A 21,933-nucleotide genomic window follows, 5' to 3' on the forward strand; every position below is an offset into this window, starting at 1 on the left:
GAAGTTGCGTACTTTGATTTTAGTAAGACATTTGATAGGCTGACCCAGAAGATAAAGACACAGGGTTTCTTTTGTCGTTTGCATTGTGAACTGGCTTATTCATGGAACATAGAAGGTTGTAGTGGAAAGGTGTTATTTTGGCTGGAAGTCTCTAACAAGTGGAGTTCCGCAGGAATCTGTACTTGGTCCTCAGTAGATGTAGATGGGCTGGTTAGTAAGTTTATTGACAACACCAGAATTAGTAGTGTTGCGAACAGTAAGGAAAGTTGTGAAAGTATACAGCAAGATGTAATTAGCTACAGAAATAAACAAAGAAATGGCAAATGGAGTTTAATTCGAGCAAGCGTGAAGTATTGCACTTTGGGAGGTCCAATGTAAGGGGAGAGGGTACAGTTAATGACAAGACCCTTAACAGCGTTGATGTACAGAGGGATCTTGGGATCCTAGTCCATAGCTTCCTGAAAGTGGCAACATATGTAGATAGAGTAGTAAAGAAGACATTGATGTGCTTGCCTTCATCGGTTGACATCAGGAGGCAGGAAATCATGTTCCAGCTGTGTTGCACTTTGCTTGGACTCCATTTGGAGTATTACGAGTGTGAAGTTCTGGTCATCCTATTACAGTAAGAATGTAGAGGCTTTGGAGAGGGTGCAGATGTTTAACAGAATGCTGCCTGGGCTAGAGGGTATTACCTATAAACACCTCACACATATTTGAATTAAAGTTGATTTGAAATTCATCAGCCCATTACGGTGCTGATCAAGATCATGCTGACATTCTTATAACCTTCTTCTCTGTCTACCTGTCGAGTGTCATGTGTAAACTTACTGAACATGCCTTGTACATTCTCATCCAAATTATTGAAGCAGATGGCCAACAGCAGTGGTTGAGCCTCACTGACTCCTGAGGCAAACCATTATTTACCAGTCTGAAAAACAACCTTCCTGTACTTCCTACCATTAAGCCAAATTTATATCCAATTGAATGGAGGGACCAGAAACTGCTGATGGTGGAATATCTTCAGCAAAACACAAAGTGCTGGATCAGGTCAGTGGCTCAGGCAGCATCTGTGGAGGAAATTGACAAACAGAATTTTGGGCCAAGACCGTTCGATCCCATGCAATCAAACCTTTCAGAGCAACCTCCCAAGTGGAAACTGATGTAAGACCTTGTTGAAGTCCGTGTAGACTACGTCTACCACTCTGGCTTATTTGATCTTCTTGGACATGACTGAACACACAAAGTCAAGCTGACTATACCTAATCAACCTGAGATGCTGCCTGACCCGTTGAATTACTTCAGCATTTTGTATCTCTCTTAGGTGTAAACCAGCATCTGCAGTTCCTTCTTGCACACCAAATCAGTCCTTGTCCTTGTAAATACATGCATATCTTGTCCCTTGGATCTTTGGTAATTTACCTTCCACAGATGTTCAGTGTACTACGTTGTTTATAATTCCCAGGTTGTTCTTTGCAAAAGCTCTTATATAAAGGCACAACATTTAACACACTCCAGTCTACATGCTGTAGCTTTACAGGCACATTAGATACAACATAAATAAAATCAATATAGCATCTGCTGTTCCTTGTACCCACGTATGCAATCTCTCCTGATAATTCTACCCCTCATAATTGTGTGCCCTACTCAGTTCTCCACATCCATCTGCAGTCTTGTCCACTCCAAAGAATACAAACCTGGCCTGTCCAGTCTGTCCTTGTAACCGAGACACTTTCCTTGCCCCTCACTTTGTGCCAGCCCAATCTTGGTGTCTTGTGCAAGGAACCAAATGAAAAGAAGTAGTTTAAGGAAAGCAAATGGCATTTTGATGTCAAGAGGGGTAGAGTTTAAAAATAGGGATTTCTTCCTGCAGCTGAACAGGATTTTATTAAGACAAAAGAAACCGCAGATACTGGAATCTTGAATTAAACAATAAAGTACTGGAGGATGTCAGCAGGTCCTGTTGAGTTCACGTGGTACTTTGTGGACTGGCCTTCTGATTTCCTTATGTGGGTATGAATTAACTTCACAGATGAAGTAGAAAAATGTTTCATTAGATCAATTCATCAGAGGAAAGAGAGGGGGGGGGGGAGGTTATGAGAGATTACCTAAAATTGGAGAATTCAATGTTCATACTTCATGTATGTTCATACGTACATAAGCTACCCAAGCAGAATATGAGATGCTGTTCCTCCAGTTTGATTGTGGCCTCAATCTGGCAATGGAGGAGGTCTAGGACAGAAAAGTCAGTGTGGGAATGGGAAGGGGAGTTGAAATGGTTAGCAACTGGAAGATCCAGTAGGCCTTGGTGCAGGTGCAAGTGTCCAAGAAAGTGGTCACTAAGAATACGTTTGGTCTTGTCGATGTACAGGAGGCCACATTGAGAACACTGGATGCAGTAGATGAGGTTAGAGGAGTCACCTGGAAGCACTACTGGGTCCCCTTGAATTCTCCAATGTTAGGTAACATAACACCCCCACTCCTATTCCCCCTCCTCCTTTTCCTTCCCTGAGTCACACCTAGACTCCCACCTATTTCTCCCCTCCAAACCCCATCCCCCCACCCTTCCAATTTTCTCTCTCTGGCTTTACAAACCCCAACTCTTCCAACCTGTCTCACACCTTTCTTCCTTTCTTATCTTTGGCCTTTGTTCCAGCAAGCTGCTCCCCCCCCATCCTGTGTCAACCTATTACCTGCCACACCGTTTCTGCCTCCACCCTTTTCCAGCTTTCTTCTCTCCCTACAATCAGTCTGCAGCAACAATCCTATTGGATCTTTGGTCTGCAGCAGGGCCCTGACCCGAAACATCATCTATCCATGTTCTTCAGGGATGCTACCTGATCTGCTGTGTTACTCCACCACTTTGTGGCCCTTTGTGAATGAACCAGCATCTGTAATTCTTTGTTTCTACCTGTACAACAATCTATTAAATGCACATGCATCTACTTCAACCACCAGCCCTGGCTGCACGTTCTATGAACTTACCATCCTCTGCCTTAAAAAAAAATCACTCCGCACATCTCTTTAAATTTTGCTCCTCTCACTTTAAAGCTGGTATTTGATTTTTTCATCCTGAGAAAAAATTCTGACTGGTCTCACCCCGGGTGCCGTCAGTGTCCGCAGCGCTGTGGCCGGTGGGGCAGCGGGCGGGCGCCGGTTGTAGCTAATTTGGCTATCCATACGCGGCCCGCGCCACTATCAAGTCGCACGCTTGCAATCCTCTGGCATTCCAAAAAATCGCGGAGCGTCAATTTGCAAGTCTGTTCAACCTCCAGAACCATGTGTAGCTAATAATCCCCAATCCAGGCATCATTCTGGTAAACCTCCACTAAATACTTTCCAAAGCCTCCTATCCTTCCTGTAATGGGGTGGTCATAACTGAACACAATACTCCAAATGCAGCCTAACCCAATCCCTATAAAGTTGCATCATGTTTTCCTGACTCTTATACTCAATGCCCCAACCTATGAAAGTAAGCATACCATATCTCTAATTGTCTAATCTAATTGTGTTGCCATTCAATTTTCTGAAAATTGTCATTGTAATTTTTGAAAATTAAATTGTTTCCTCTTTTTCCTCATTCTAATGAAGAGTCCTGGACCTGAAACATTAACTGTTTTTCTCTCCCTACAGATGCTGACTGATCTTTGCGAATACAGTATTTTCTAATTTTATATCAGAATTATAGCATCTGTAATTACATAGAAACATAGAAAATAGGTGCAGGAGTAGGCCATTCGGCCCTTCGAGCCTGCACCGCCATTCAATATGATCATGGCTGATCATCCAACTCAGTATCCTGTACCTGCCTTCTCTCCATACCCCCTGATCCCTTTAGCCACAAGGGCCATATCTAACTCCCATCTAACATCTAACTAATTGTTTCATTTCTTTTGTTCGTCTGTCTTTCTTTTCTTTTTGTTACATTTTTGATGGCCAGGGTAAATTGATAACGATAAAAAAACATACCGTATTCAAGATGTCAACTGAAGTTCTGTAATTTTATATTACATAATTGCAATCTTGGACGTCTTGATAAAATCTTCACTGACGAAATGCATTGTTATTCCTAGAAATATGACTACGACAGCAGTTCTGTCAGAAAAAAGTTTTTCCGAGAAGCATTGCTCCAGATCACAATTCCATACCTGCTGAAGAACCTCTCTGCATCTGTTAACACGGTGAGGCCCTTAACTGCACTAAAGTGATGTATGATGTCTCTCTCACAGTGAAGTGCATATTTGGAACAGAGGAGCCTGAGGAAAATGTTTAACTCGGAAGGCATTATTTTGCATTACGTATGCTTATTTGTCATATGCACCAGATATGAATCGGAATAATTAAATTCTTTCTCAAAGTCATACAACATGGAAACAGACCCTTTTACCCAACTCAAACAACCAGGATGCCCGTCTAAGCTAGTACCACTAGCGTGCAGTAGGTCCATATCCCTCTAAATCTCTCTATCCATGTACCTGTCCAAATAACTTTAAAAGTTGTGATTGTGCCAGTGGCAATCATTTCTGGCAGCCCGTTCCATAAATGTACCACTCTGTGTGGAAATAGTTGCCCTCCATGTTTCTACAATTTATTTTCCATTCACCTTATGTCTTCTAATTCTTAATCCCCTAACTCGGGGCAATGGATGAGTGTGCTCACTTTATCTATCCCTGTAATTATCTATCCGGTGGCACAGTAGTAGAGTTGCTGCCTTACAGCCCCAGCTGTCTGTATGGAGTTTATACATGTTCCCCGTGACTGGCATGGGTTTTCTCCAGGATAACTTATCCAGCTGATCCCGTTCCTGTTGGAATTGTTAATATCCTTCTGCAAATGTTACCTATTTGCGTGTCATTTGCAAACTTGCTGAACATGCCGGGTACATGCTTATCCAAATCATTGCTTCATTTTGGGAAGTCAAACCAGCACAGGACTGACACCATGCAGGGCCTGGGGAATGTTGTGGAGCAGAGGGATATAGGAGTGCAAGTCTAACGGTCCTTGACAGTGGTGCCAGAGGTGGTCAAGATGTCTTTTGGTACATTGGCCTTCATCAGTCAGGGTGTTGAGTATTCAAGTTGCGATGTTATGTTACAGTCAACTTTTGAAAATAGGGTAGCCGAGTGGCACAGCAGTAAAGTTGCTGCCTTACTGCACAAGATACTTTCGATCCTGACTCTGTATGTCTGTATGGATACTGTCTGTATGGAGTTAGTACGTTTGCATTGTGACCGTGGATTTTCTCTGGGTGCTCCGGTTTACTCCCACTCTCCAAATTTATACAGGTTTGTAGGCTAATTGGCTTTAAATCATCCCTAGTGTGTAGGATAGTGTACAGTCTGATTGCTGGTCATAGTGGGGAAACAGGCCCTTCAGTCCAACGCCCACACTGGCCAACAAGTCCCAGCTATACTGGTCCCACCTGCCTGCGCTTGGTCCATATCCATCCAAACCAGTCCTATCCATGTACCTGTGTAACTGTTTCTTAAACAATGGGATAGTCCCAGCCCCGACTACCTCCTCTGGCAACATGTTCCATACACCCACCACCCTTTGAGTGAGACGGTTACCCCTCAGATTCTTATAAAATATTTTCCCCTTCATTTGAGCCTATGTCCTCTGGTTCTCGATTTCCCCACTCTGGCAAGGGACTCTGTGCATCTACCAGATCTATTCCTCTTATCATTTTGTACACCTCTATAAGATCATCCCTCATCCTCCGGTGCTCCAAGGAATAGAGACCCAGCCTCGTAAATTTTCTCTTTCATGCTTGTCAATATCTTTCATATAACATGGTGCCCAGAACGGAACACAATATTCTAAACGTGGTCTCACAGTAGTGATCAGTGCAGACTCGGTGGACCGAATGGCCTGTTTCCACGCTGTATCTCTAAAGCAGGGGTCGGCAACCTTGTTCTGCTTAGGGGCCAGGACACATGTCTGTGAGCGGATGGCGGGCCACATCTATCATGTGTCCACATGGATCCCGCCCGTTCGAGGACGCCACCCTGAGCACTGGCCCCTAGTTACGGGCGCTCATGAACATGACGTACGCACGGACCATTGCCTTGGCTCTGTCCTGAAGGCGGTAGCTCAAATACTCAGTCACTTGTCCCCGGCCTATTGACAACCCCGATACCGACAGTGAAGCCTACACACAGAAGGTGCTTTATGCAGGATGCGGTACAGCCAGAGCTCGGCCACGCTCGGCTCTGCTTGGTGGTTCCGCCATTGCGGCTGCCAGCGCAGGCCTCCTTACGTCCTTGCGTCAACGTGCCTGGGCGCCGTGGCCACGGGCCCGGGAGGTACTGGGAATGACGAATGTCTGTGGGCCGGATAATTACGGGAAAAAAATACGCATGTGGGCCGGATGATGTTGGGTTACAGGCCGCATTTGGCCCGGGGGGGCGTAGGTTGCCGACCCCTGCTCTAAAGTCAAAAGTAAAGTCCAAAGTCATACAAGACTTTGGTGAGGCTGTATTTGGAGTATTGTGTTAGTTTTGTTCACCCTGCTAAAGGATGAATGTTATTCAGCTGGAAAGAGTGTAGAGAAGATTTACAAGGAGGTTGTAGGCTTGACGGCCTGAGCTATAGGGAGAGGTCGGGCAGGCTAGGTCTATATTCCTTCGAGTGCAGGAAGATGAGGGGTGATCTTATAGAGGTTTATAAGATCATGAGGGGATTATGCAGTCTTTTACCCCTATTAAGGGAATCAAGAACCAGAGAACATACAGTAGGTTTTAGATGAGAGGGGAAAGATTTCATAGGAACCTGAGGGGCAACTTTTTTACCGAGGGTGGTGGGTATATGGAACTAGCTGCCAGAAGAGGTAGTTGAGGCAGGTACTATAACATCATTTAAAAGATGTTTGGACAGGTACATGAATAGGAAATGCTTAGTGGTCTATGCGACAAACATAGGGTAGTGGGATTAGTGTAGATGGAGCATCTTGGTGGACATGTTTAAGTTGGGCTGATGGGCCTGTTTCTAATCTGCATCGCTGTGACTCAATTGTATTTGTGAGACATGATCTCGCATACACAAAGCCATGCTAACTATCCCTAATCAACTCTTGTCTTTGGAAATGCATCGCTATCTTGTTACTCACATCTCTTGTAATTTATATATAAATAAAGATTATTATTATTATTATTTACCTACCACAGATGTTCAGCATACTCTGTAGTTTAGAATTCTCATTTTCTTTCTTTACAGCCATTCTTAAGTAAAGGTACAACATTCAACACCCTCCAGTCTACCTGCTACAGATTTATAGGCATATTAGATACCACATCAATAAAATAAAAATACAATCAATTATCTGTTATTATAGCTAAGATAGTGGAAAAACCAAAGTACGTGGAGCATACATAGTGGTGCAAAGTCTGGAATGGTTCTGTTGTGAGGGGGTGTGGTTGGTATTGTGCAGGTGGTTGATGAGAAGATGATGTTCTTGTACCTGGAGGCAGCATTGTTCAGGTTCCCAGCCCATCTTCCCGATGGGATCAATGAAATGGCAGCGTGGCCAAGGTGGTGTGAGTCTTTGATGATATTGGCTGCCTTCTTGCGGCAGTGCATCATGTCAATCCCTTCGATGGTGGGCCAGTCAGTACCTGTGATGGATTGTGCAATGTTCCACAACTTTCTGCAGCACCCATCCTGCTTGGGCTTGAATTTCAAAGCAGGCTATGATAGAAGTCAGACGGTTGTGGGGGAAGGATTATATTCAGGATGGAGGTCCTTGACCAATGGAGATCCGCAGAAGAAGAGTCCTGACCCGAAACATCACCTGTCCATGTTCTCCTGGGTTGCTCTCTGACCAGCTATGCTATTCCAGCACTTTGTGTCTTTTATTTGTCCATATTCTTCTATTCCCTACATGGGAAATGTTACCACCTCCCCCAGCTGCTTGTTCCAAGTACTTACCAAGCTTAAAAAAAAACGTCCAACACATCTCATTTAAACTTTCCCTTCCTCACCTTAAGAGCAATGCCCTCAAGCATTTAACATTTCCACCCTGGTGAAAAGACTGACAATCTACTTTATGTATTGCCTCTTATAATATTATGAACTATTTCAGAATTCCCATCTGCCTCCAATATACCGGCTATAACAAACTAATTTTGTCCAACCTCTACGTCCAACTGATCTATATCCTACTGTCATTTCAAATCCATTTTCACTGTCCACAACTGTGTCAATGTTTTTGTTGTCTGCAAACTTATTAATCAACCACCCTACATTTTAGTCCAAGTTATAGATAGAGTAATAGAGTCTTACAGTGTGGAAACAGATCCCCCAGCCTAACTTGCCCACACCAGCCAGCATCTACACTTGTCCCACGTGCCTGTGTTTGCCCCATATCTTTCTAAACCTATCCATATACCTGTGTAAATGTTTCTTAAACATTGCAATAGTACCTGCCTCAACTACCTCCTCCAACAGCTCGTTCCGTTCACCTACCACCCTTTGTGTGACAAAGTTACTGCTCAAGTTACTTTTAAATAATTTCCCCCCCTCACCTTCAACCTATGTCCTCTGGTTCTTGATTTGCCTACTCTGGGCAAAATGCAACACCTCACATTCTTCTGTATTAAATTCCATAAACCATTCCTCAGCCCACCTGCCCAATCAGATCCTGCTGCAATTTCTGACAACCATCTTCACTATGTACAATGCCACCCGTTTTTGTGTCATCTGCAAACTTGCTTACCAGTCCATGTACTTTTTCAACCAATTCATTGATATAGATGAGAAACAGCAACAGGCCCAACACCGAACCCTGAGTCACATCACTAGTCACTGGCCTCCATTCCGAAAACCAACTTTCCACCATCACCCTCTGCTTCCTTCCATGAAGCCAATTTTCTATCCATTCAGCTACCTCTCCTTGAATCCCATGGGATCTAACCTTCCAGAGTAACCAACCATTGTCAAATACCTTACTGAAATCCATGTATACAATGTCTACAGATTTGATTTCTTCGACATTTTTGGTCACTTTCTCAAAAATACAATCAGATTCGTGAGACACAACCTCCCACGTACAAAACCACGTTAACTATCCCTCATCAGACCAACAACAAAAATGTGGATTTCAAACATGTTCGAAACATTACACTTGGAAGAGATGAGACTCCTCCTAGCAGGTAAAGCAGATCACTTCCAAAAGACGTGGTCTGCATTTATGGAACTATTACAAGCTAAGGTGCAATAATAAGTTAAAATATAAAGGCTACCAGGACCTGGTAATGGGGGGTATAAAATAAATTTTTAATAAAAACATGGTTGGTATATCCTTTTTTGCGGAGTTTTGTGTTACAATAGAGCGACTGATTTTTTCCTTTTTTCCTTTTTTTTCTTTTCGTTCTAGGGTCTTAATTATTTTCTTTGCTTCCTTCTCTAATTCCTTACCTAAGGGGTTCTTTTCTCCCAACACTTTCCTGCACCTTCACGCTTCTTGCTTACTTTTCTTACTTCTTTTAATTCTTTCTTTTTTAAAGCTCAAAAAATGAAGTGGTACAACATAATGTAATAAGATATATGCGATGTATTAATGTGATGTACTGTACTGCTAATAAAAATAAAAATAATTTTTTTTTTTTAAATAAAATTTAAAAAAACTATCCCTCATCAGATCTTGTCCATCTAAGTGCATGTATATCCTATCCCTCAAAATACTCTCTGGTAAATTTCTGACCACAGATGTTAAGCTCAATGGCCTGTAGTTCCCAACCTTTTCCCTGCAGCCCTTCTTGAAGGGAGGAACAACATTTGCCCCCCTCCCATCTTCTAGCACACCGCCTGTATTAAATGACGACTCATAAATCTCAGCGAGGGCTCCTGCAATTTCCTCTATAGCTTCCCACAGTGTCCTCAGATATTTGTGGATATATCCTTGGATAGTTTCATCTATCACAGTCAATAGACATCCCAGCACTGATCTCTGCAGAACACCACAAGCCATAAACCTCCACACTTGCCCTCTGCCTTCTATAGCCAAGCCAATTTTTGCATCTAATCTACCAAATCACCATGGACCCATGTGCGTTCATTTATGATTCTTCCTAAAATGGCAGATATAATTAAGTTCAAACCAAGAGCTCCATATTTTCTGTGTAAAATTAATGTTTCTTTCATTCCTACAGACTCTACCTAAATTTCAAGAATTCATCTTTGAAGATTTTTCCAAATTTATTCGTGTTGATAATATTTTTGAAGAGGTGGTGCTCCAATCTGTCTGCAAAGACATAATGCTGGGTAAGACTCCTTAAGGAAATATATAATGTATTATTTTGACTAGCTTTAAGTATGAGCAGAGCGTTGATGTTCTAAAGCCCTCTACCACCCTCTAACTTTACTAGATGTTTGTTTTGCAAGATAATCACAATCTATTGGCACTTTCATCAGTGCCCATCACAGTTCATTCATCTTTAAAATTATATTTCAGCACAGACCTCAAAAGGTAGAGATTCAGTTCCACTGCTGACACATTTGTCACAGCAAACTTAGCGAAGAATGGAAGCAACAATTAACTTTCAATGATTGGGAATGTAATACCAAGCTGCCAACTTCAATGAGTTCAGAAAATCTCCTGCTCAGGAGAGCTTCGGTGTGTTTGGCAAATTTTAAAATATTGCCAAAATATTTCCTTCCAAGATTTTATAAAACAAAAGGATTTGAGAGACGGCACTGTGGCACAGCAGTAGAGCTGCTGCACTCCAGCGCCAAAGAACCGGGTTCGATCCTGACTACGGGCGCTGTCTGTAAGGAATTTGTATATTCTCCCGTGATCACCTGGGTTTTCTCCGGGTGCTCCGGTTCCTCCCACACACCAAGAAGGTGGCTTAATTGGCTTCTGTAAATTGTCCCTAGTGCGTAGGATAGTGCTAGTGTATGCGGTGATCGCTGGTTGGCGTGGACTCGGTGGGTTGAAGGGCCTGGTTCCGTGCTGTACCTCTAAAGTGTGAAGTCTAAAGGAAACTGAAATTACCAAGTGCATTTCAAAACCAGTAATTAACTTCCATTTATAATGTACATTTTCATAATCCCAATGATTTTTTCACAATCAAAAATGGGGATTGAGTGCTTGGCAGAAGGGGCAGTATCTTATTGAGCGTATAGACATTAGATAATAGACAATAGGTGCAGGAGTATGCCATTCAGTCCTTCGAATCAGCACCGCCATTCAATGTGATCATGACTGACATCCCCAATCAGTACCCCGTTCCTGCCTTCTCCCCCTATCCCCTGACTCCGCTATCTTTAAGAGCCCTATCTAGCTCTCTCTTGAAAGTATCCAGAGAACCAGCCTCCACTGCCCTCTGAGGCAGAGAATTCCACAGACTCACACTCTCTGTGTGAAAAATAGTTTCCTCATCTACGTTCTAAATGGCTTACCCCTTATTCTTAAACTGTGGCCCCTGGTTCTGGACTCCCCAACATCGGGAACGTTTCCTGCCTGTACCGTGTCCAAACCCTTAATAATTTTATATGTTTCAATAAGATCCCCTCTCGTCCTTATAAACTCCAGCGTATACAAGCCCAACCGCTCCATTCTCTCAGCATATGACAGTCTCGCCATCCCGGGAATTAACCTTGAAAACCTATACTGCACTCCCTCAATAGTAAGAATGTCTTTCAGGGCCCACACCTGGAGTATTGTGTGCAGTTTGGGTCCCCTAATTTGAGGAAGGACATTCTTGCTATTGAGGAAGTGCAGCGTAGGTTTACAAGTTTAATTCCCAGGATGGCGGGACCGTCATATTCTGAGAGAATGGAGCGCTGGGCTTGTATACGCTGGAGTTTAGAAGGACAAGAGGGGATCTTATTGAAACATATAAAATTATAAAGAGCAGGTTTTAACACCAAGGGTGGTGGATATATGAAACAAGCTGCCAGAGGAGGTGCTGGGACGGGTGCAGTCGCTGCATTTAAAAAGGATTTTGAACAGGTGCATGAAGAAGATAGGGAAAGAGGGATATGTAGACAAATGTAGGAAAATAGGATTAGCGTAGGTAGGTACTTGGCCAGCATGGATACATAGAAAATGAAACATAGAAAATAGGTACAGGAGGAGGCCATTCGGCCCTTTGAGCTAGCACCGCTGGGTGGAAAGGCCTGCTTCTGTGCTGTATATCTATCTTCGTCCATATACTTGTCCAAATTTATTTTAAATGTTCTTATTGTACCTACCTCAACTATCTCCTCTGGTAGATCAGTCCATATACCCACAGCCCTCTGTGTGGGAAAAGTTGTCCCTGATGTTCCTGTTAAATCTTTCCCCTCTCTTCTTAAACTGATGCCTTCTAGTTCTTAATCCCCTTACCCTGGGGATAAAACAATGCATTCACCCAATCTATTCCCCGTGTAAGCCAGTTCTGAAACCAAACGACCAAGTCACATTGGATTTCATGCATCTTAATTATGTCAATCAACCGTATAAACTTATCAAAATCCTTACTTTAATCCATATAGACAATATCCACAGCCCTACCCTCAGAGATTACCTTTGTCACCTCCACAAAAAAAATGCAATTGCGTTCATAAGATATGATCTGCTGTGGACAAAATCTTGCTGACCAGCCCTAATTAGCCCGTTCTCTTCCAAATGGAAGTATAGGACCAGCACACATTTGTAGTTTGGCATGTTTGTAGTTTGTATCCATTGTTGTCTACAGCATTCAGAACATTTTTTCAGTAGACATTGACCTGAACATCCTTTCAGTCTCAGTTCAATTTAATTTATTGTCATGCGGTGCAAATATTGTTTATTAGGTGCAGTGAAAAGATTTTATTGCGTGCTAGCCAGTCAGCAGAAAGATTACCATCAAACCATTTACAGTGTATATAAACATGATAAGGGAATAACGTTTAGTGCATGGTAAATCCAGCAAAGTCCGGTCAAGGATAGTCTGGGGTCATTGCTTCAATATGGGTGGTCCCATAAAAGTCGTTAGTGATATTTGCTCCTTGGAATTTGAATCCTTTTATACACAAAATTATCCTAAGCATTATCCAAATCATTATACACATTGATTATCCTAGGTAGACAAAAATGCTGGAGAAACTCAACGGGTGAGGCAGCATCTATGGAGAGAAGGAATAGACGACGTTTCGGGTCGAGGACCTTCTTCAGACTGATGTCGGGGAGGGGCAGGATAAAGAGAGGAAGAGGCGGAGACAGTAGGCGTGTGGGAGAGCTGGGAAGGAGGAGGGGAGGGAGAAAGCAAGGACTATCTGTGGTGTAAACTGCCCAATCGAAATGTGAGGGGGGAACAGCATATACCTGAGTTTTTGATTATAGTAATGATAATGTCATACTTTTTTTAATACACAATTCCTAGCTGTGAAGGAAGCAGCCGTGCAAAGAAAACACAACCTCTTCAGAGACAGCATTGTCATGTCCGGCAGCGACCCCAACCTGCTCCTTCTCGGAGAAGCCCAAAATATCAACTGGAACAATGAGATGGCCAATGAAGAAAGCAGTGACCCAGCAAGTGGATCTGAGAAACGGAGAAGGATGAAGCAAGTCGTGTCCATGATTCAGGATGACGGCATTTCGCGTCCTTATGAAGTTGACATGGCCACTAATATCAAACAAATAGCAGAGGTAGAGGAGGTTGGAAGCAGTGGCTCTTCAGAACCTTGCAGTCCAGTCAAGTCACCTGATAGTGTGAAAGAGATTCGCGACCTGTTAACAATAGGAAAAATTGAAACAACCGTACCAAATACAGCAGAGGATACTTCCATGACCAATGGAATGGTTTGCAAGGATGAAATAGTGCCCGAGTCGAATCCTTCTGAAGAAACGAAGAATGAGCTGCCCCAGAATTGCCAAGAATCGGTGCAGTCCTCCCATGAGTGTGACCTCAGTCCTTCTGCTGCCGAGCACATAGAAAATAGACCCAGCTCATCAGTAATTGCTTTCAATGAAGTAAGTGATGAATCAAACCAAGAGAAAGCTAATGTCTACCAACAAAAGGATTCTAGTGACAAAGAAACAGGAGAGGAAGTTTCAATACCTTAATTACTGAAATATTTGAATTTGGCTGCTGTTGGTACTGTGATGAATAATCAAACAATTTTGTGGCTTATTAGCCTAGAATGCATTTTTTTTCTGGTACATCAGTTAGAACAGAATACACTGAAACTCAGTAGGAAAATGATCATTCTTTGACAGTAAGTTCAGGAATTCAGGAATCACCTATTGTTTCTGTTTGCATCTATGTGGAATTTCCTCACAGCATTGACAATCATGTACCATCTGTTTGAAAGTTCTGCAACACTTATTATCTCTATGTCCTCCTTATCTTCCCATTATTATGTTATTTTATCTTCTGGCACTTCAAATATTTACAAAAGATTTAGCTTTGATTTTTTTTTAATCTCAATTTTTTTTAAATTAGTAATATTTCATTTTCATAGTCAGCGATGAAAGTGTACACATACGTCTCAGTCAACAATGTAAAATCACAATTCATTTCACCATGATATTCAAAGATGGATTCTCTTTGTCAAGACTGAGAAAGATGCTTCATATTGAGGTCAAATGGCTAATTGTCACATAATGACAAGGTATTACACTTCTCTACAACGAATGAAACACAAAATAGTAATTTTAAAGTGCTTATGGTTGTCAACTTTATTGAGAATGTTACATTTTCTAAATTATGACACATACTTATCAAAACCAGAAAACTTGACAAAAATATAATAACTGCTAGCTATTCCAAAGTACTTGAAACCGAAACACACATTTGAAACAATTAGTACGTACGTGCAATTAATAATATTACACTGTCCGTTTCATATCGTAAGATCCTTCAATAGTTTATTCAGCAATAACCAACAATCATCAGATTTATCTTACAAGATTGACCAGCTGGTTTGGAAGCCTTTTAAGTTCTATCTTACTCTGACAATTAATTAAATAATGCAAGACAAATAAATGTTTAAAGAAATTGCAAATCACCATTGAAAACCACAGGAAATATTGCACAAATCTCTGGTTACATCTTTCTGAAGTAATCCTGGAAGTTTATTCCAAAGTTTAGAAACACATTTAAATTGTGCTATCTACACGATTATTCATTTTTCATGATATATGACTGGGGTAGATGTTCGCTTTCACTTATTGCTGCGTAGTTGAATATAACCAATACATCATCTGCTCTTTCATGCATGCAAATCTAGCCAGTGAATTTAGTCAATTAGTTTATATGTTGATATTGAGCAGAGCTAAGAATTATTACTGGCTAGGGGCCTAAAGTATTGAACCTATTGCATTCTACCAATTGTGTGCCTTAATTTTTAGGCCAAATGTTACATGACCTACATGCTGCCAGGCTTATTGGAAAATTACTTTTATTTAAGAGAATTTTATTTCATATTATTTAGCTTGAATGCTTATTTAACTATTAAATATTGGTGGCCTGCTTGTAGTTAATGGTTCTTGGCATGGCCTTTTATATGAAATTAAGTGGGATCTCTATTATATCATAGTTTTATGTTCAACAGATTTTACTGACTGAATAAGGAAAATGAATAGAAATAATGAAAATGTATGATCTGATGTTTAAACAATTCCACTAGAGGCAGTTTCTTACTTAACACTCATTTAGTTCTTATTATTGAAGGGGTTTCAACTTGAGGGGTTTAAAAACATTACCGATAATCATGATGCTCAGAATATTTTGTCGCTTTTAACGAAGTATACATTTAATAAAGTTTTCATTGGGACCAATCTGTTTCTGTGTGCGTGTGATTATATACAGTTTTGCCTGCCTGCAATGCTCAGACACAGAATGATATGGAAGACTTTGTAAGTAATTTAGAGAGTGGGGTGGCACAGTGTTGCAGCGATAAGAGTTGCTACCTCACAGCACCAGAGACCCTGGTTCAAACCTGACTACGGGTGCAGTCTGTACGGAGTTTGTAGTTTTTTCCCTATGATCTTGTGGATTTTCTCTGGGTGCTCCGGTTACCTTCCACATTCCAAAGACGTAGTTTTGTAGGTTAATTGGTTTTGGTAAAATTGTAAATTGCCTCTAGTTTGTAGGATAGTGCTAGTGTACGGGGGTGATCGCTGGTCGGCATGGACTCGGTGGGCCGAAGGGCCTGTTTCCATAGTGTATCTCTGAAGTCCAAAGAAAAGAGAGTAGATACGTTTCAGCAATTTCTACCTCGGGAGCTGGAACCAATGCAAGACCAGGTGGCCTTGGGATTTGTACCTTATCAGTGGACATAGGGACATAACCTGCATGAATTAGGATGCAGGAAATTACTTGCTTCATAGTTATTTGGACCCACTCCATAACTTTTTAGCTTTGTCTATGTACATGGGTCTAGAATCTACACAGACAAAAATCTCTGCCCATATATGTCCAAAAGAAAAGTGTGCAATATAAGTAATTCCTCATAATTGCAAAATTATACCTCTCTTGTTATCCAATGTAATTCAAACACTTGGTACATTTAGGATGAGAGAGAGCTAATTTCAATCTTGCACATTCTCACTAGGTGTCCACTGTCTCAACGTATCTTTCTAAAGGGTCCTGGCGCAAAATGCACTTATCCATGTTCTCCAGAGATACTGCCAGACCTGTTGATTTATTCCAGCACTCTGTGTCTATTTTTGTGAACCATTATGTGCAGTTCCTTGTTTCTCCATAACTTTCAATGAGCATGTCATGCCTCTTGAACTCTTTCATATTATAATGTGTCATGATACCTAGTACCAACTCCTTTTATTCAGAATATAAATTCAGCTCAACATAGTTGTAATTTGGCTCTACAAATTATATTTTACTTTTGTCATGATGCCATTGTGTTGTGTGCCCAAAATAAATGGTGTGAGGAATTCTATTTGTGCAATCTCTGACTCTGTAGGAATATAACTACAAGAAATAGTTTTAGTTTTTAAGATACAGCATGGAAATTAGCTCTTTAGCCCACCGAATCATATAACCATATAACAATTACAGCATGGAAACAGGCCATCTCGACCCTTCTAGTCCGTGCCGAACACATAATCTCCCCTAGTCCCATATACCTGCGCTCAGACCATAACCCTCCATTCCCTTCCCATCCATATAACTATCCAATTTATTTTTAAATGATAAAAACGAACCTGCCTCCACCACCTTCACTGGAAGCTCATTCCACACAGCTACCACTCTCTGAGTAAAGAAGTTCCCCCTCATGTTACCCCTAAACTTCAGTCCCTTAATTCTCAAGTCATGTCCCCTTGTTTGAATCTTCCCTACTCTCAGTGGGAAAAGCTTTTCCACGTCAACTCTGTCTATCCCTCTCATCATTTTAAAAACCTCTATCAAGTCCCCCCTTAACCTTCTGCGCTCCAAAGAATAAAGCCCTAACTTGTTCAACCCTTTCTCTTGTAACTTAGTTGCTGAAACCCAGGCAACATTGTAGTAAATCTCCTCTGTACTCTCTCTATTTTGTTGACATCCTTCCTATAATTAGGCGACCAAAATTGTACACCATACTCCAGAATTGGCCTCACCAATGCCTTGTACAATTTTAACATTACATCCCAACTTCTATACTCACACCCAACCATCCCATTATTCCATTTTCTCATCACTCCCTGCACACTAGAGACAATTTTACGAGACCAATTAGCATACAAACCCGCACATTTTTGGGATGTGGGGGGAAACCGGAGCGCCCAGTAGAAACCCCTGCTGTCACAGGGAGGAAGTGCAACCTCAACATAAACAGCACCCTGGGTCAGGAACGAACCTGGGACTCTTTGACGCTGTGAGGTGGCAGCTGTGCTGCCTCAGCAGTTGAAGCAAACCATTTTTGTATGTGATTAATAAACCTAAAATTGGGATAACTTGTGGGAATGTGGCAGAAAGCAGCTGCAGGAGGTAGTTCCAGATGGAAGGTGTACAAGACAATAGAGTGATAATTATATTCTAATGTTGGACTAGGCGCACGATGATGAAGGAGAATCTTATTTTCAAAGCAGCAGTTTGTTCAATTTCTCAGGATGGCTCAGTGTTGTCACTGCAGGGACCTTGGGTAGTGCGTGCAGGTTTGTACATTCACCCCATGGGTTTCCTCTCACAGGGATGTGCTTGCGGGTTAATTGGCTGTTGTAAACTGCATTAGTGGCGATTAATGGTTAAAAGAATCAATAGACAATAGGTGCAGGAGTAGGCCATTCGGCCCTTCGAGCCAGCACCGCCATTCAATGTGATTATGGATGATCACCCACAATCAGTACCCCGTTCCTGCCTTCTCCCCATATCCCCTGACTCCGCTATCTTTAAGAGCCCTATCTAGCTCTCTCTTGAAAGTATCCAGAGAACCGGCCTCAACCGCCCTCTGAGGCAGAGAATTCCACAGACTCACAATTCTGTGTGAAAAAGTGGTTCCTCATCTCCGTTCTAAATGGCTTACCCCTTATACTTAAACTGTGGCCCCTGGTTCTGGACTCCACCAACATCGGGAACATGTTTCCTGCCTCTAGCGTGTCCAAACCCTTAATAATCTTATATGTTTCAATAAGATCCCCTCTCATCCTTCTAAATCCCAGAGTATACAAGCCCAGCCGTTCCATTCTCTCAGCATATGACAGTCTCGCCATCCCCGGAATTAACCTTGTAAACCTACGCTGCACTCCCTCAATAGAAAGAATGCCCTTCCTCAAACCCGGAGACCAAAACTGCCCATTAAATTCCAGGTGTGGTCTCACTAGGGCCCTGTACAACTGCAAAAGGACCTCTTTGCTCCTGTACTCAACTCCTCTTGTTATGAAGGCTAACATGCCATTCGCTTTCTTCATTCCCTGCTGTACCTGCATGCTTACTTTCATTGACTGATGAACAAGGATCCTCAGATCCCGTTGTACTTCCCCTTCGCCCAACTTGACACCGTTTAGATATTAATCTGCCTTCCTGTTTTTGCTACCAAAGTGGTTAACCTCACATTTATCCACATTAAACTGCATCTGCCCACTCGCCCAAGCTGTCCAAGTCACCCCCCATTCTCGTAGCATCCTCCTCACAGTTCACACTGCCACCCAGCTTTGTGTTATCTGCTAATGTTACTTTGAATCCCTTCATCTAAATCATTGATGTCTATTGTAAATAGCTGCGGTCCCAGCACCAAGCCTTGCGGTACCCCACTAATCACTGCCTGCCATTCTGAAAGGGACCCGTTAATCCCTACTCTCTGTTTCCTGTCTGCGAACCAATTTTATATCCATGTCAGCACTCTACCCCCAATATCATGTGCCCATATTTTGCCCACTAATCTCCTATGTGGGACCTTATCAAATGCTTTCTGAACGTCCAAGTACACTACATCCACTGGCTCCCCCTTGTCCATTTTCCTAGTTACATCTTAAAAAAACTCCAGAAGATTAGTCAAGCATGATTTCCCCTTCGTAAATCCATGCTGACTTGGACCGATCCTGTTACTACTATCAAAATGTGCCGCTATTTCATCTTTTATGATTGACTCCAGCAGAATCCTCACCACCGATGTCAGGCTAACTGGTCGATAATTCCGTTTTCTCCCGCCTTTCTTAAAAAGTGGGATAGCATTAGCTATCCTCCAATCCACAGGAACTGATCCAGAGTCTATAGAACATTGGAAAATTATCACCAATGCATCCACAATTTCTAGAGCCACTTCCTTAAGTACCCTGGGATGCAGACCATCAGGCCCTCGGGATTTATCAGCCTTCAGTCTCATCAGTCTACCCAACACCATTTCCTGCCTAATGTGGATTTCCTTCAGTTCCTCCGTCACCCCAGATCCTCTGGCTACTAGTACATCAGGAAGATTGTTTGTGTCCTCCTTAGTGAAGACGGTTCCAATGTACCTGTTCAACTCATTTCCTTGTTCCCCATAATAAATTCACCTTTTTCACTCTTCAAGGGTCCAACTTTGGTCTTAACTAATTATTTCCTCTTGACATACCTAAAACCTTTCATACGTCGCATCCGCCTCCATATCTTTTTCTATGGGAAGTCCACACCACCCAGTGATGAACCATTCTGGGAGGCGCTGTAATGGCAGCGGCCCCTGCAGTCCATCTGCCTTTAAAAAAAAATGTGTGCCATTAAATGTAGTTTGCTGTGTTTTTTTAAATATTGTTATTAACTTTGTATATGTGTGGGGGGGGGGGACATTTTTATATCTCTTCCCTGCATGGGAGACCCGACCTTTTCCCTGTCGGGTCTCCGTTGTCGTTGGGACCTAGCACCATGGAGCAGCCTCCAGCCGGAACGACCTGGGGGCTCCAGTCGCGCAGCCTGCATAGCCTGAGGACTTACCATCGTAGGGCTGGCCGGCCTCAGAGCGTGGGGATCTGTGGTGGCACGCAGCTGCGGCTGTACTTCGGAGCTTCGGAGGCACCAGCTGCAGGCCTGTGGGCGGTGACACCGGGAGCTCGCGGGTCCCTGTTGGGAGACCGCTTTTCGGAGCTCCCGCGGCGGCAGCTTCTCCCGCCTGAACTGCGGGGAAGAAAACGACCCGGAGCGGGGCCTGACATCACCCGGCGCGGCTTTAACGGCCACAGGACTTGCCATCGCCCGTCGGGGGCTCCAACGTTAAGACCCAGACCAGGGCCTTACATAGGTATGTTTCAAAACGTACCTGAATCGTGGCTGAGCATCTGCCCTACCCCGTGTGCGCGATTTTGGCGCTGTTTAGAGGGGGCGGGTTTAAAACGCGATTTTTACTAGGCTGTTCCAATCGAAAATGTTCAGCCTAGTAAATCATTAACGGAAAATCGCTGAAAGACCCCGTCGCAAAAGGTATTATTAGTTTTTATGGCCTTGTATAATATTTATAGTAGTTTAAAAATCACTCTCTAAACTCGCAACCTCTCGCAGCCCCAGGGTTTTATAAAGCAAACAATTAAAGGTATGTACCTTATTTTTACATTAAATGGGGCTTGTATATAACCCTGTATATAAAGTTTTCTATAGCGAGTAGTTCATTTTGGGCTCTTTATATCCCGCAGTATTTTTCTGGGCACTTGAGGGCACAAATCCAGCGCAATGTGAACGTTCTAAACCAGCGCGTTCACAGGAACCCACTAGAAAGCCGATTTAAATTGACTTTAATTTACAGCAATTGAACACTAAATTCCTTCCATTTGGCCTATAAATTGATGTAAATGAGATTTAAAAATCATGTTTTATTGTGAATTATTTGTGAATATTATTTGGACACTTGGGCTATTTAAAAATGTTAATCATTTATTAAGAAATTGATAGATGTTTAGATCTAGTAATTGAAGTTTGAAATTAGCTACAATTGGGTAACTAACTAATTATATGCTTTAATTTCAGGTCATCCAAGTAAGATTATTTTATATTTGTTTCAGAATGCTTCAATCTATGATAACTGAAAATTTCATTCAGTTCTCTTAATTTTTAAGAAGGTTATGAGCTTTTGACTGTCCACGATCACAGCTTTTTTGTTATGTCCATAGAACATCAATAGGGAACAAGATGCTAATTTCCGAGTATGAAAATGGCCATAACTTTTTATTACTTGAGATATGAAAGTGAATTAGGTGTCAAATTAAACTTATTGTTATGCTTTATCTGATGGGATAAATTGCAGACTTGATTTTTTTAAATCTCAAAATTTTGTAACATTGCTACCTTACATCGCCGTCGCGGCTTTAATGGCCGCGGGCCTTCCATCGCCCTCGGGGGCTTTAACATCGGGAGAGGATGGAGAGCAGGGGAGAGACAAGGCTTTGCCTTCGATCACAGTGAGGGTTACACAGAAAAGCTGGAGAAACTCAGCGGGTGCAGCAGCATCTATGGAGCGTAGGAAATAGGAAACGTTTCGGGCCAAAACCCTTCTTCAGACTGATCGGGGGTGGGGGTGGGTGGGGACAAGAAAGGGAAAAGGAGGAGTAGCCAGAAGGCTGGAGGGTGG

General features: G+C 42.4%; 1 protein-coding gene across 1 annotated transcript in view; it reads left to right on the plus strand.

The window, feature by feature from the left end:
* LOC129711818 (protein Niban 2-like) overlaps nt 1-15,742 on the plus strand; it is a 197,195-nt gene extending 181,453 nt beyond the window's left edge. Inside the window, exons 12-14 of the mRNA XM_055659753.1 lie at nt 4,071-4,178; nt 10,146-10,257; nt 13,344-15,742. Of these exons, the coding sequence (XP_055515728.1) occupies nt 4,071-4,178; nt 10,146-10,257; nt 13,344-14,026 (903 nt within the window). The 3' untranslated portion in view covers nt 14,027-15,742. The remainder of the gene's footprint in view (nt 1-4,070; nt 4,179-10,145; nt 10,258-13,343) is intronic.
* The last annotated feature ends 6,191 nt before the right edge of the window (nt 15,743-21,933 follow it).

The sequence above is a fragment of the Leucoraja erinacea genome, chromosome 31, assembly GCF_028641065.1.
Source record: "Leucoraja erinacea ecotype New England chromosome 31, Leri_hhj_1, whole genome shotgun sequence".
Taxonomy (NCBI): Eukaryota; Metazoa; Chordata; class Chondrichthyes; order Rajiformes; family Rajidae; genus Leucoraja; species Leucoraja erinaceus.